General features: G+C 54.2%; 1 protein-coding gene across 2 annotated transcripts in view; it reads right to left on the minus strand.

Moving 5' to 3' along the window:
- The window catches only part of LOC112838861 (probable thioesterase PNKD), a 20,999-nt gene extending 9,424 nt beyond the window's left edge, over positions 1-11,575 (minus strand). For both annotated transcript variants that reach the window (XR_012374203.1, XM_025891692.2), the window contains exon 1: positions 11,245-11,575. Coding sequence is in view for 1 of the 2 variants with exons in the window: in XM_025891692.2 (XP_025747477.1) it covers positions 11,245-11,405 (161 nt within the window). In the remaining variant the exon portion in view is untranslated. The remainder of the gene's footprint in view (positions 1-11,244) is intronic.
- Between the last annotated feature and the right edge of the window lie 4,514 nt (positions 11,576-16,089).

Consider the following 16,089-nt stretch of genomic DNA (forward strand, 5'->3'; position numbering starts at 1 on the left):
TTCCTTCCTTCTTTCTTTCTTTCCTTCTTTCTTTCCTTCTTTTTTCTTTCTTTCTTTCTTTCTTTCTTTCTTTCTTTCTTTCTTTCTTTCTCTTTCTTTCTTTCTCTCTGTTTCTTTCTTCTTTCTTTCTTTTCTTTCTCTCTCTCTCTTTCTCTCTTTCAGATTTTATTTATTTATTTCACAAAGATAGAGCGTACAGCCAGGGGGAGCAGCAGTGGGAATGGGAGACGCAGGTCCCCACTTGTGCAGGGAGACCAACCCTGGGATCACGACCCGAGCCAAAGGCAGACATCCAACCGACTGAGTCACCCTGGCCCTCTTTGTTTCATTTTCAAATCTGTTGCAGATCTTCCCACTTTCACCCATGCAACAATATTTAGTGAGGCCTGGCTCGGCTTTGGGCAGAGTGAGTAAGGCAGAGTCACTGCCCTCTGGCATCTTATGTGCTAGTGGGACCGGCAGGATAACAAACATATTGTCAAGTCAAGATGACAACACCAAACTGGGCAACAGAACAGAGAACGGTGACATCAAGGAAGGCCACTCTGGAGGTGACATTTCCAAGAAGCGAGGGAGCCCGCTGGGCCAGAAGCCTCACCAAGAACGGGACAGACGGGAAGTGTAAAAGTCCCCGCGGGGAGGAAGGCAGCCAGCCGGCAGGGGCTGCCCATTCTCTGTGCTGTGTTCTTGTAATTACAGAGCCGGCACACCAGATATGCCCAGCAGGAAGGGATTGGTTGGAACAACATAAATATCCAGGACTGGATTCCAGACCAGAAGAGGAATGTTAATGGGACAACTGGAAAAATTTCAGTAAGGTCTGGAGAGTCAGTAAGAGTTTATATGGACGTTAACGTCTCGGTTTTGCTGTCTGTTGTTAGGGAAGACGTGACATTCAGGGGAGCTGGGTGAGAGGTGTATGGGGGATCCTGTGTACTGTTTTTGCAAGTCTGAAATTATTTCAAAATGAAAACTTAAAAGACCATAAATAAGTCAATAAAATCACTTTCCTCTGTGCCCTGACACCACCTCGCATCCATGCCTGGAGTCCTGTTCCTGACCTTACTCCTTCCTACTTAGGCTTATGGAAAGTGCCCGGGCCCTAGCCATAGGAAGCTCTGGGTTCCAGTAATGGCTTGGCGCCCCCAGCCCCATGTCTTTGGGCGAGTTATTGGTCTCTTAGATCAGCTTCCTCATCTACAAAGTGGAGACACCAGGACTTAGTCCTGCAGGACTGTGTGAACATTCAGTGACATAAAACAAGATAACAAATGTGAATAGTCCGCCGAGGGCCTGGTGGGTGGAAGGTTTAGCAACTGGCGCTTCCTTCTCGATTTCAGCCGGGCCCCCCTGACAGCTGTTGGAACACGGCTGTCCACATTCAGGAGGCACTGATAAACGTTGCCTGTTTTCCCTTACTGGATGCTTCTTATATGTGCTTTCTCCCCCAGCGAAGGTCAAGAGCCACGAGGGCAGGAGCTGTGCACTGGGAGGCTGCCGTCAACAAGGCCCCTTTCTTTCATTCACTCTATTCAGCAAATCCTTGCTGCACGTGCTGGATGCAGGGCAGAGAGCAGAGAGCGAGGCCGCCAGGGCCGCCAGACCCCAGACCAGGAAAGGAATCAGTCAGAGGCAAGGGCCGCCAGACCCCAGACCAGGAAAGGAATCAATCAGAGGCAAGCGGCTGAGTGCAGCTGGTGCGGGAAGAGAGCAGCAGAGGGGAGGCAGTCTGACTGTGGAGAGAGTGATCAGGGAAAAGGCCTGGCTCTTCCCTGATGGTCACACCTGAGCCGGAAATGGAAAGGAGAGAGGGAGGGCAGGCTGTCCGGGGTGCTGTGGCACCAAGGCCCTGAGACAGACAGGCATGTTCTAGGAGTCGCCAGGCAGAGCCGGAAGGATGGAGAGTGCCAGGGAAGGGGTCAGCGGGGGGGGGGGGGGGGGGGGGGGGGGGGGGGGGGGGGGGGGGGGGATTGCTGGTGGGTTTTAAAGCGCGGAGGCACATGCTTCAACTTCCCTGTCTAAGAGCTTGCTGGCCTGCGGTGCTGGAGGGAGCGGTGAAAGGGTGCAGGATGGCAGGTGGCCGAAGGAACTGAGTCGTCAGTGGGGGACACGACAAGGGACTGTCGGGGTGACAGGACTGGAGGGGTGAGGCAGAGGTAGGGGGGAATGGATGCCAGACCCGAGATGGGTGCCCTGCTTGGCTATGGGGGGTGGGACAAGGTAGCCTTGTGGGCCTGAGGTCTGGGTCACTGTACAGAGCACCGGAAGGCTGGCCTGGGCTGGGAGGCGGGGCTGAGAACCCAGCGACCCTGGGATCCTGTCCCCAGGCCTGCTCTTTCCCTGACAGTGACTTCTGTGTGACTCTATCCAGTCTCAGAGCTGTGGCTCCTTCTTCATCTGCCTGCTGTGCTGGCTGGGTGTCACAGTCGCCAGGGTCCAAAACCGTCCTTGTCAGCTCCTTCCCATGTCCCCCTACAGCCTCTCCCTCTGGGAAAGGCCATGTCACCCTCCCAGTGACACAGCTTGAGCTCCACATTGAACTCTCTCCCTGACATACGCGACCAAAGCTGAATCCTCTCAGTCTTACCTCCCCACAACCCCAACAAGAGCTGTGCCAGGGGACAGGCCCCAGAAGCTCTTCATGAGGCCTCCTTTCCTCAGCTCTCTGCCCAAACCGCAAACCAATGGAAAAATGTAAGTTCTTAAAGCGCCACCTGAATGAGTCCTGCTCCTGCTCAAGAACCCTCCATGGCTCCCCACTGGTGACAGGGGTGTGTCTGACAACCAAAATGATCTAGAGCACCAGGTCTCAACGTGCACAAAACTCAAATATACAACATTAAGCTAACAGACATACTACAGGGAAAACAGACAATCTGCAACAGTTATTAAAAATGCCAGAGCAAGGCGCCTGAGGGGCTCAGCCGGTTAAGCGTCTGCCTTCGGCTCAGGTCACGATCCCCGGGGTCCTGGGATCGACCCCTGCATCAGGCTCCCTGCTCAGCGGGGAGCCTGCTTCTCCCTCTCCCTCTGCCCCTCCCCCCACTTGTGTGCACACACGCTCACTCCCTCTCAAATAAATAAATAAAATCTTTGAAAAAAATACAAAATAAATAAAAATGCCAAAACATGCAAAAGCACTATCTATATTGCTTGGGGATACAGACGGCTGTAGTGAAAGAATCAAGGCAGCCGGGGGGATGGTCAACGGGCAGCTCAGCTGGGTTCCTGCAGGGGCAGGAAGGAGGCAGGCTGGGAGGGGGGCACAGGGACTTCACCATGTCAGTAATATTTTGTTGCTTAAGCTGGGAGGTCGAGGGAATTGTTATATTATCTATCTTCCTTTGAATGCCTCAAATACCTCCTGCAAATCTCAGACAACTATCCTGCCTCAGCTCCTGTCTCAGCTCCTGTCTCAGCTCCTGTCTCAGCTCCTGTCTCAGCTCCTGCTCGCGGCCATGAATACCCTCCAGGCCTTCTGGATTTACTCAAATCCTAAGTATCCTTGGGAGCTCGGCTCAAACCCACCTCCCTGCTCCCTCAGTGGCAGGGCCTTACCCACTTCTCCCCGGTATCTAATCAGTGCCATGCATGGTGTAGGCGGACTTGGCTGGTGACCCAGCCTGCTCCTCCTGGCTCCTCCTCACCCTTCCCCGGGGTACCCCCAGCCCCAGCACAGCACACACTGGCTCTCAGAAAATGCTGACTTGGTGCCCAGGAAAAGCTGGGGGTGGGGGGCCAGCATGCCGGTGTTAAAGCAGTGACCTGGTGCAGAGAGTGCTCCATCAGCTCCGCGGGCCCCATGCCCGGCTGTGGACCTTGTGACGGACCTTGTGACGCCTGGTGGGGGCTTATGAGGCCCAAGCTGCAACGGCCTCTGCCCCTGCTCTCCCCTCCCCCGCTCACCCATCGGCTTCCCACGTCCCTCCCTCTCCCTGCTGCACCCACACCTGGCCCAGCAGGGTGCTCTGATAACCAGGTCACCTAGACCCAAGGGCATGGGTGGGGCTGCATCACAGCGCACCAAATTCCAACCTCCCAGGCTCTGGGGTCTGGGCCCGGGGCCCCTGAATGGAGGAGATGGAGGGAGCGCTGGACAGGGGTCTGCACATGCAGGTTAGAGCGCGCCCCTGGAGCTCACGGGCTCATCTCCTTCCAACCTCACCTCAGCCCTGAGCTAAGTGTCTCCCACCAGTCATCTCCTGTCCACCCCCAAACAACCTGGAGGCAGCTACTATTCGTTCCTCCATGTTATAGACGAGGACACGGAAGCCCGGAAAGGTGGGAAGGGGTCCACTCAGGATCACACCAAAGCGAGTGGTGGGGCAGAGACTCGTCCCCAGCAGCCTGATCCTAGAGTTCACACTCTTAACTACTAACATCCTCCCCGAACCCTGAATGAGGGTGGAGGATGACATGAGTGGGCCTGAAGTATTTATGGGTAGACCAACCTCCCCTGAGGGCCTCTGTTGAGAAAAATGATATGTCAGGGTGATTTCAGTGACCCAGACACGCAGCCCAGGATCTGTCTGCTGGGACCTCTTGGATCCCTGGTTTTAGCCTTGTCGAGATCCACACTTGGGCCGAACTCATTACATGTGCTGCATTTTGCTGATGAATGCAGAGGGTCCGAGACCCCATGGACCTCAGGGTAAGACACCCTGAACTGGAGAATCCTGAAAGTCCCTTTCAAATCGAGGCTCTGATTCCTAATCCCGGATTTATGACTGGGTTGAGGCTTCCGTGGGCAGAAGAGTACGAAAACAGAACAGACCCCAGCCAGGAAAATGTGAAGGTGAAGGAGTCACTGGGAAGAACCTGTCCCATCCGCTAGCCCCCCCACCTCGCTGGGAGTCACTGCCCCATGTAACGGGCCCCTACAGCTTCCTTTCTAATTTTGCCAGAGGCAAGAACCAGGAACACACTCCCCGCCTCAGTTTCCCTCTCTGTGAAACCGGGTGCTCCTCCTCCTCCCTGAAGGAGCAGCTCAGCCTGGAAAGGTCACATGATTTACAAGATGCCGCTGACACCCCAGGGCCTGATGTGGGATTCAAACTCTCTGCCATGGGGTTCCCAGGCATTGTCAGAAAGGTGGGATCTGGGCCTGAGGCCATTGCATCAGAATGATCTGGGGGTGCTGGTTAAACAGGACAATTTGGACCTTTTCCTTTTCCCCCTGCTCTCCCTGCCCCCACCCTCAGCCCCACCCCCACCCCCCACGCCCTGGCCCCTTGCCTGGATTCTGTCTGATTCAGCACTTCTGGGGCCCAGAACTACCCACTGTCCCGTCACCAAAAACTAAAGAAAGTTTCCTAATTGGTCTCCTGGGACTCAGAAAAACCGCTGTGCAGGTTTGGGTGGGGGTGGGGGCAGACTGCCTGGGGTGATCTCCTGCAGTTACCCTGGGGGCCCTCCCTGAGGGGTTAGGGCTGGGACATAGCACCAGTCACCCCAGTGAGGGGTCACGGGCACACCTTTCACTCCCAGCCTCACTGCACAGAAGCATGGCTTCTCTGGCTTCTGAGTCTGAACTTGTAGCCCCATGGGAGGCCTGTGGGCCAACTGGGGACTGAGACACAGCCCCTCCCCTCCCCCTGATCCCTCAGCCACCCAGTGCAGAACACACAATGGAGTTCTTCTTCCCCTCCACCCGAGGGTGGCCTCCCCATCTGGGCCAGAGAGACCTGAGGGCTCTCAAGTGTCAGTCCCACCTCGTCCTGGGCCCTGAACTCCACTGGGCCCCAACACACAGGCCCAGGTTGCTGAGGCCTCTGGTCAAGGGTGCACTTTTGGCATCTCCTCTCATGCCCCCCAGGACACACAGCCTGCCCTAGGCTTTGCACCTCTTTATGAAACCAAACCCAGAAATGCCTGTCTGAGGGCCGAGGGGCCTGGAGCGCTACTGGAACGGGGCCTGCTCCCAGGACCCTTAGGAACAGAAAGAGGCTCAACGTTTTACACTTTCTCAAAACTGAGGAAACCAAGAAGATAATGAGACAGCTAAAAAGGCCCTAGGGAGGGAGTTTCCCGAAGCTGCTGGCAAGCCTGGAGCTGGGGGATGGGGCACTTCTCCATGCCCAGGAGAGGGGCAGTGCCTGCACGGGGTCGGAACAGGCCTGCCCGGGGGACCACGGGGCCGAGCTCCAGGCTCCATGCCTGTCTGCAGCCCTCACAGCCCACTCTGGACTCCATCCATCTTCCCAGAGCGAGGAGGAGTCCAGCTGAGGGCTCTCAGGGGGAATCAGAGGCATCGCCATGGCCAGAGGCCTCTTGGCCAGGGCTCAGTCCTGCCTGCGATCCTGGCCACCTGCCCAGCCAAGGCCCCTGGGTTTTGTTTGATTTGGGTTTGGGTCTGTTCCTTCGGCTTTCCCCTGCTGTCCCTCACCCCAGTGCCAGGCCCTCTTTGATTGAGTCCCGTTCCCTGGGCTAGGAGTCCAGTGGGGGAATCAGACCTGTGGACACCTAATGTAAGAACAAGCCAGAATGTGCAGTGAAAGCTCTAAGGGGGAGGCCAGGGCCAAGGTCATGCTGGAGGCTGAGATGAATTTGGACTGGGGAGGCTGGGCAGGCTTCATGGAGGAGACGGCACCTGCGCCAAGCTTTTCATTCATTCAAAAAACTTTTTAACAAGGGCCAACTGTGTGCCTGGCACTGTTCTGGACACTGGGATACATTACTGAAAGGAATTTCTTCCCTCCTGTGGCTCAGATTCTGGTTGGGGGAGGAAACCAATAAACCAATAGACAAATCAATATATAGGATGCCCTATGGTGATATGTACTATGGAGAACAAAGCAGGGTAGAGGGGATAGAGTGCAGTGGTGTGAGCGTTGCTATTTTTATATGGGGTGGTCAGAGCAAGACTCCCCCGTAGGGTGAAATTTGAGCAGAGACCTGAAGGGAGTGGGGCAGCAAGCCATGTGGCCATCTGGGGGGAAGAAGGTTCTAGTGAGAGAGAACAGCAATCGAAGGGCTCAGAGGTAAGACTGTCGTAGAGTGTTTAGGGAAGAGCCAAGTGGCCGGAGTAGGCACCTTGCAGAATGAGCAAGGTGAAGAGCATAAAAGGTGGGGTGGGGGATGGGCTGGTCACACAGGACCTTGAAGCTATTCGGGAGGAATCTGAGCAGAGAATGGCACATTTCTGACTTAAATCTTAATGGTTTCGTTCTAACTGCTGTGCTGAGAATACTTTGGGGGTACAAACACCAAAGGAAGCGGTCAGTTTAGGAGGCCAGGCAGGAGAGGACCATGGGTCAGCCCAGGGTGACAACAGCGGAAGTACGGGTAGGTGTGTTCAGATTTGGGATGTATTTTACTTTTATTTATCTATTTTTTTAAAGTAAACTCTACACCTAACAAGGGGCTTGAACTCAAGACCCCGAGATCAAGAGTTGTATGCTCTACCAACTGAGCCAGCCAGGTGCGCTTGGATATATTTTGAAGGTGAGCTTTGAGAATGCAACAACATTTGACAGGTAGAGACATATGGAGGAAGGAAGGTCTGATGGGCCCCAGACGGAAGTGTAGAAAGAGATCCAGGCCTGCGGAAAAGGGCATCGGGCAGGTCTGCAGGGGGTGAAGGAGGGTCCCCAAAGGCCTGGGCTGGGGTGTAGGCAATGTGGCTCGGGGAAGGAGGCATGCACTCAGAGCCACTCTTTGGAAACTACCCTGCAGCCAAGGGGCCGCTGTGGATGCTGGGGCTGTAGCTCCCCAGGGTCCCAAAGGCCTGCGAAAGGAAAAAGACCCTGCTCCCCTCATGCAGGCTGCGCTGGGGATGGCCCAGCCCAGTGCCTCTGCGCAGCCTTCATTCAGGTCACAAGCAGGTTGGTCATTTACTCCAGGGCCCTCAGCCCAGGATTCTTGCCGCTCCTTGAAATCAAGCCAGTGGGCCTCACAGGCCCCAGAGAAGGGGTTCCTCTTGCAGAAATAGAGCAAGCAAGGTCTGTCCCAGGGACAGTTGGTTTTACGTGGGTCAGGAGAGTCAAGAAAGACCCTCTCTGCCTAGGAATGAAGAGGGGGTTTGGTCAGGGAGGATAGAAGGGCTTTGGCAGCTAGGACTGCCCACCCCAAAGGCTGGCTGTCATCTCCTTTCTCAGTTGCGCAAGATATTCCGAGCCCCAAACGAGCTCAGCTTTGTTCCCCATTCACCACCCCCCAACCCTCCCGGAAGACAGAGGCTCTGCTCAGGGCCCCATTCTTTTTTTCTTTAAAGATTTTATTTATTTATTTGACAGAGAGAGACAGCGAGAGCAGGAACACAAGCAGGGGGAGTGGGAGAGGGAGAAGCAGGCTTCCCGCTGAGCAGGGAGCCCAACGCCTCAATCCCAGGACACTGGGATCATGACCTGAGCCGAAGGCAGACACTTAACTGACTGAGCCACCCAGGCACAGGGCCCCATTCTGCAACACCTTCTCAACTACCACTGAGAAGGCAAAAGGGCAAAAGGGAAACTGAGGCACAAAGCTGGTGGCACACATGGGAGAGTCCCACGCTCTAATCCCAGCCTCCTCAGTCACCCCCTGCCACACCCTGGGGAACTTGTCGTGCCCCGCCTCCTGCCACAGTTTGGGTCCCTGTTCATGTTCCTTTCCCCTATACTTTGAGAGCAGCAACCAGACTCTGTTCATATCTGTGATCCCACAATCCCAACCCAGAAGCATTAGGAGTTCATTGGATGAATAAAGGGATGTGGGATTTCCTGAGGGGTGGGTGGACAAGATAGGCTTGGAAAACAGGAGAAGTAAGGAAGGAAGCTCCAGAAGGAGCCTGGCCAATGCCACCCTCCCACCCCACTCTCCATGCTCCAGAATGAGCCATTGCCAACACTTCCCAAGCACTTACTATGAGCCAGACCTTTGCATTTATATGCACAATTTCATTTGGTCCTCACGGGATCCCCATGAGGGAGGTACAATCACCATGCCCATTTTACAGATGCAGATAACGGAGGCACAGAGAGGCCGAGTTATCGATCCAAGGTCCCGTCGCTACTAAGCAACAAACCTAGGATTCAAAAGCAGATTCGTCCAACCCCACATGCAATGCGCTTCGCTGTCTCCCATGCTCCCATGTGTGTGTCTATCTCAGGTTAGCCTGGATGTACCCTCCCTGATGCCCAGTCATCCCCATCCCAAGACAACTGTGGTTATGTCTGAGGAAAGCCCTTTATAAAATTTTCCAAACACCACTGATTACTGTTATTAATGATAACTGCTCTCCTCTTAGTATTTCCATCACCTGCTTTCCAGTCCCCAATGGAACCCTCTATTTGTGGTCCTCCCAGCCACATGTTTAGGGTGGAGCGTGCCCCGCATTCTGCCCCTTCCCATCACAGCCTGTCCCATCCGACCCCCCCTCCCCCTCCTCCCCATCCTTCCTGGAGGCAACACCCCAGCAGCAACACCTGCCCATTTCCCCCAGACCATTTCCTGCTCACACCCCCTGTCCCTCCCAGCAGCTAACAGCCTCTCCCCCAAGGGACTGAACTGATTGTTTCCCAGACCATGGAGGGGCAGGATCTGGAATTCTGATTCCAGGCACGCCCTTTTGCTCTGCAAATTTGGGGAGCTGATTCCAAGGCAATAGTGAGATCCAGACACAGGAAAGCCCAACAGAAAAACCGAATTCCAAAGAAGTTCTCTGAGAATTCCAAGTTTTGGGAACTGGGAAATTCCCAGATCCTAAGTTCTAGGAATACCCAGTCCCTCAGGATGCGGAGAAGGCAATCTTGGAAATTTTTATTTCAGGACTTCTGATTCCAGTTCTTTGTGGAAACCTTTCTTTTCCACTTCCTCACGCCATTTGTGTGACTTCAATGTGACTGACTTTGAAAGCCAGAAGTAAATTTAAAAATCCTTCTCCACATAGAGCTGTGAAATTCCCAGAAATTTTATGGGGAAAATTTTCTTTAGGTCCCAAATATGAAATTATTTAAATATCTGTAAATCTCATTATTTAACGCTATTTGCAGAGCAATGGTGACTTGGTTGGAGCATTATCAAGAATGGGATCAATGTTGGGGTGCCTGGCTGGCTCAGTGGGTATAGCATGTGACTCTTGATCTTGGGGTTGTGAGTTTGAGTGCCGAGCCCTACGTTGGGTGTAGAGATTACTGAAAAATAAAAAAAAAATCTTAGAAGAAAAAAAAGAATGTGACCAATGTTTGAGCCATCAGAGATGTGAATGCCCCAAAGGCACCCATGCAAGATTCTCTCTCCCCCCATGCTTTTCCACTTTCCCCCCCACTAGCCCTTGTATCTCTACTCCTCAGACTGAGTTTGAGTAGAATCCCAGTGCTGAAGCTTCTTGGAAGATCTGGGGTGGTCTGGGGAGGAGGGACAAATTGTACAATGTCCTCTCTGAAGCTCAGGAAATTCCCAGGCTTAGGCCCTCCCCCAAACCTGGCTACTGGCCAGGGCTCCCACAGTTCCCGTCCCCATCATAGCTGTCCTCAGGCTTGCGATCCTGCCCCCAGCCCTGGCTGGCTGCGGGAAGGGATTAGGGGCCCTAGGAAGCCTTCTTGTGGTCCCCCCCCTTTAGTGTCTCCAGGCAGATCAGAGCTGGTTACCCCCCTTGTCTGTCCCAGGAAAAGGGAAAAGTAGGGGGAAGGAAGGAGTGAGGACTGGGGGAAGGGGTTTCTGACAGGAAAAAGACATTGGAGGTCAGTGAACCTCCTCAAGGCTGGCTGAGCCAGAAGGGTCGGATTTCACAGCCTGGGGCTCCAGACACGCGCCAGGGTGGGGGAATAGAAGGAAAGAGACGGACCTACACAGTTGGGGCTCTCGCTTGGGACAGAAGAGCTTACACTGTGTGGTGGGGAGCTGGGTGGTGGGGAGAAGGACAGGGACACATGGAGGGAGCTGGCGGTTTCAATTGACACTTCGATGGTCTGAGGCATTCCTTCTCTTCTGCACCTGCCCTCCTTTTCCAGCTCCCTGTCTCCAGCCCCTCATCTGGCCCTTTTCCCCAGATGTCCTCTCATGCCCCCTTTCCCTGGCCTGCCCCTCCAATCCTTCTCTCGCCCATCCCAATTTTCCAGCCCCCCCCAACTCCTGCTCTTCTCAGTGCCCCCAAATCAGTGGCTTCTCCAGCCCGCCCCTTCGATCGCTCTTCTCTGGCTCTGGACGTCCCAGCCCTCGTCCGAACCCCCAAGCCCTCCCCCCGGCCCCCGCCTCTCAGCTCCCTTTCCGCAGCGCGCCCGCCTTCCAGAGCCCCGCATCCCGCCGCCGGAGCCCGGCACTAACCCGATTCGGAAGAGCAGCCGCTTGCTGCGCGCCATGAACAGGCCGCGGAGGGTCCGCCGCGCTCGGCAGCTGCGGGGGCTCACCAGCAGGACGAGGACAAGGAGCAGCAGCCCGCAGCCGGAGACCCACAGCCACGGCGCGGACCAGCCCGGCCAGGCCATGCTGGGGGCAGGCGCCCGCGGCCGACCGGGGGCGGGCGGGGCGGGGCGTTGCTAGGCGACGGCTCGGCCCAGGCCCCTTGGCAGGGAATCTGCGGGGTTGGGGCCCCGCCCCCTGCACTGCCAGCCTGGGGGGGCGTGGGGGGGCATTCTGGCCCCGCCCCGCTCCGCGACTCGCATTCGAACCCGCCCCCTCGCCACGCTCCGCCGGGCGCAAGCCCCGAATGCCACCCGCAGGAGGCGGCCTGGCCCCGCCCCCGCTGGCCGGCCCGGGGGCGGGGCGGGTGCGGCCTCCTGACCTGCGCCGATTCCGGTCCAAGATCTCCAGAGGGCGGGGAGGGGGTCGAGGATCGACGGGTGCCCCCCGCCCCCTCCACACCCCACACCCCCACCCTCGACATCCTTCCACCTTCCCCCAACAGGGGACTCTGCGAGAGGCCCTGGAATGGTCCTCTTGGCGGGAAATCCTAGCCTGAAACTTTTTCAGCTGGAAGGAACCTGGAAGATCATGTGGGTCAATGGCCATTCATTCATGTATTCATTCACTAAATTACTGTTCTGTGCCCTCCTTTGCGCCAAGCACTGTGCTAGGCTCTGTGGATGCAAGGGTCAAAGATACACAGCCTCTACATTCCTGGAGCCTGCAATCTAGATTCTGGCAGGGAAACAGACCAAATAAGCCAACAAACATAATTATATATGCATTTATTTATATTTATATATGCACATATATATACACACACACATATGTACATACTTGTGTGTGATTACAAAGTGTGCTGTGATAAAGGGAGCGAGCAGAGGGGCCAATGGTAAGGAGGACAGAGGACCAATTTAGATGGGCGTGGGGCTCCCTAAGCAGGTGACCTGTAAACCATATACCCTTAAGGATGAGAAGAGACCACAAAGGTCAGAGGGTGTGATTGAACCAGGATTATGCAACAATGGGTGGCAGAGACAGGAGTAGGACCTTGGTATCCTGCCTCCCAAGCCCAGTGGAATTTCCACATCATTCCCCCCACCCCCTGCTCCCGCCCCCCTGCACTGCTGCGTTCCTGATGGGTTCCAGAAGATGTTGAGGTCAGTGGGAGGGAAGTAGATGCAAGGGCAGGCGTGGTGACATCGACAAATTTGGGCAAACCTTCTGGCTCCAGCCCTAGCCCTGGCCCAGCACAAGAAGGGAAGGAAATGCTGCCAACAGTCAAGTTAGCAATCTGCTGCTGGGAGTTGGTTGGTGGAGGGAAGCAGGTGAGGCAGTGCTCTTATTTTCTTCCCTGCAGCCTGGGCTCGGGCCTAAGAGGCTGGATAAGCTGACCCCCGAATCACACACTCTCTCCCTCTGATGGACAGCTGGATCCAAAGGCTGGGTCCCCAGCGTGGAGAGCAGAGACGTATAGGATCATTACGTACAATGAATTGGAGGCCTCAGCCTCCCCCTTCAAAAAAGCCAAGAGATGGGTTGAGGTATTCCTAAATGGAACTGTAATCCCAACACCTAATCCTGGCTTCATTCAGAAACCCCAGACATGCATGGACTTTCTCTTATATGGATACATCTTGAGGGCCAGAACCTATGGCCTGCTCCATCCCTGTCTCCTTACTCACAATCCAGCTTCTTCTCAGGGCCTGGCACCCCAAGGGTCTGAATAAACAAGTATCAGATAGAATGGAATTAGGCTCCCACCTGTGATTAGCTTCCCACCTGTGAGTGCCGCACAGGAGGCAGAGAGGAGAGAAGACCGACAGGCTACTTTGCAGAGGCCCTTCCAGGCCGAGGGACTTTGTATGTCTCTAAGTCTATGTGTATGCATGCAAAGTGAAGAATCATGAAGCCCCATCAAAAGTCATTGTGAACACACCTTTCTGCAGGTAAGGCTGTGCCAGGCATTATATTGGGAAATTAAAACACAGTCTCTGTCATTTGAAACAGGAAATGCAGGCTCAGGCATGAGCCTGCTGTGAATACAGAATGATCGAATTCTTACTCTCCAGCCACACACATGCTGACAAGATTATAGATAATCATTCAAGATGCATTTTATGAAATACATGGAGGGGCGCCTGGGTGGCTCAGTCGGTTAAGCGGCTGCCTTCGGCTCAGGTCATGATCCCAGGGTCCTGGGATCAAGCCCCACGTCGGGCTCCCTGCTCGGCAGAGAGCCTGCTTCTCCCTCTCCCTCTGTCTGCCGCTCTGCCTACTTATGCTCTCTCTCTATCTCTGTTAAATAAATAAATAAAAATCTTAAAAAAAAAAAATACATGGAGCCAGGACAGGACTGGGGCTAAGGAGTAAGGGTGGGTGTTTTAGGGGCCTCATGTGGGCTCAGGAAGCCCTCCTCTCCTCCCCTGGACTGTTCTGGAAGACTTCCAACATCTGCTCCGAATCTGCTTTAAAGACTTTATTTTTTAAGTAATCTTTACACCCAACGGGGGGCTCAAATTTACAACCCCAAGATCAAGAGTCTCATGCTCCACTCAATAAGCCAGCCAGGTGCCCCAAAATCTGCTTTAGTGTCATCTCCTCTCCCATGAAAACCTTCTGTCCCAGCCAGACTGATGCCTCAGTATTCACCCCCTCCTGAACTTACAGCTTATATTACCTAACTATTTGTCTTTCCCTGAATCCATCATATTGCTCCACATCCTTGCAACTTTGCACATGCTTTGCCTTCCGCCCGGAGTGTCATTCATCCTCTGTTCCCTGAAAGACTCAGATCACATGTGCTCTCTTCAAGAAAGCTCTTCTCGAACCCTCCCACCCCAGCATGGGCTTACGCATGGGCCTCTTGTGCCGCTCTAGGTCTCGTCCATAACCCTATCTTTCAGTGCAATGCCTCATGCTATATAGAGAGATATATATATTTGTTTACATGTCTGTCTCAAGAGTCTAGAGTCTAGAAGACTTTACTGTCTTCCTGAAGAGTAGGGAGTATGATTTAATTGATTCATCTTTGAATCTCCAGTGTCTGGCATGGTACCAGATGCATACTAAATACTCACAAATGTTCTTTGAAATGCCCCAATGCCAGCCCCTCTGTGATGGGAAGAGCCTGTATCCTGAGCTGACTGAGGATTACATGGCTTATCCCAGGAGTCCCCCACAGCGGGGATGTTGCCTCACAGAAGACATGTGGCCAAGTCTGGAGACATTTCTGATTGTCACAAAAGGGAGGGGGAGGTGTGCTAGTGGCATCTGGTAAGTGGAGGCCAGGGATGCTGCCAAACATCCTACGCTGAACAGGACAGCCCCACGACAAAGAATTATCCAGCCCCAAATGTCAACAGTACAGAGGTGGAGAAACCCTTGCATACACAGGTGTGAAAATTCACCAGATTGTGCCTTAAAAATGTGCGCACTTACCATATGTAAGCTATACATCAAATTAAAGAAAAATGCGACCCTCTCTGAGACGCCTTCGTTGACCACTCCATCGCCGTCGGCTGTATTGCTCTGCTCACTTCCTTCATCATGCTTTTCACACTATGATGTTATTTTGTGATTCTCATCTGCCGCCCCCCTGCTGGAATGAAAGCCCCATGAAGTCAGGGAAGGATCTATCTCTGCCCCACTGTATTCTCAGTGGGATGCACAATGCCTGGCTCAAAGTAGATGACAAGCATCTGTTGAATGAATGAGTGAATGATAGAAGCCAAGAATGAATGAATGATAATTTGGTTATTGCCACTGAGCCCTGTGACTGTCAGAAGACTAGCATTCTGACCAGTGGGTTGAATCCCTGCAGGACTGACACATGCAGAAGCCAGTCCCCACTCAGGAGGGCGGGTGGTGAACAGGGAGTTGGGACAAGCCTGGTGACGGCCCTTGGTTCGTAACATTAGAGGAGGCTGCAGGAGGGCCAAGTCTGAGGAACCCCTCTTTGCCCATGACCTCCTCCCCTGAGCAGCCTGGGGTGCATTGCCAAGGCTAAGGTTTGCCTCTGCGACTCTCCTAGGAGAGACCCCTTAATCACCTGGGTCAGGTGACTGGCAGCATGTCATTCTGGCCTGTGATGGGGGGCTTTAGAGCTTAACTCACAAAGAGCAAGCCTCCCTGCAGGTTCCTGGGGGTGGGGGTAGGGAGTTCTCGAATCTGCCCCTTATCCACTTTCCATCTCAGTTTGCCTGTCCCTGGTGTCTGAATCCTGTCTTCCCAACTGGCCCGGGACCTTCCATTAGGATCAAGAGCCTATCTTCATCTTGCATCATAGCTCAGGCTTGATGCCTGGCGCTTGGCTGGCGGTCAAGAAATCATGGTATTGATGGTGGTGGTGATGACAACGATGATGATGAGCGGTCATGAAGGAGCTGAGACGGTTGGAGCTGTTTGAATGTTAGAGAAAAGAGACATCTTGTTGGACCAGTGTGGAGAACTGAGTTCAGTGTAGAAAAGGCAGCCGGATGCAGCAGCAGTGGCTAGGATTATCTGGCTCCCCCCTCAGCCCAGCCCCATATCTGCTGCCCCCATGCTGAGCCCACCTTCCCATTATGAACCTCCAAGGCGTTGTGCTGTACACTCTGGAACCCTGATTTGCATGGGAACAAGTCCCACCCCACCCCTACCCCCCAGACATCTATTTCCTTCCTCCCTCCTGCTGCCCTGCTTTCTGGAGGGGGAACCTTCAGCCTCCGACGCTTGTCGTGTGCCATTCCAGGTCAGGATCACTGCTCCTCCTGCCTCGAGTAAAAA

Source organism: Callorhinus ursinus, unplaced genomic scaffold, assembly GCF_003265705.2.
Source record: "Callorhinus ursinus isolate GAN/ISIS: 27379988/994484 unplaced genomic scaffold, GSC_fseal_2.0 scaffold2, whole genome shotgun sequence".
Classification (NCBI taxonomy): Eukaryota; Metazoa; Chordata; class Mammalia; order Carnivora; family Otariidae; genus Callorhinus; species Callorhinus ursinus.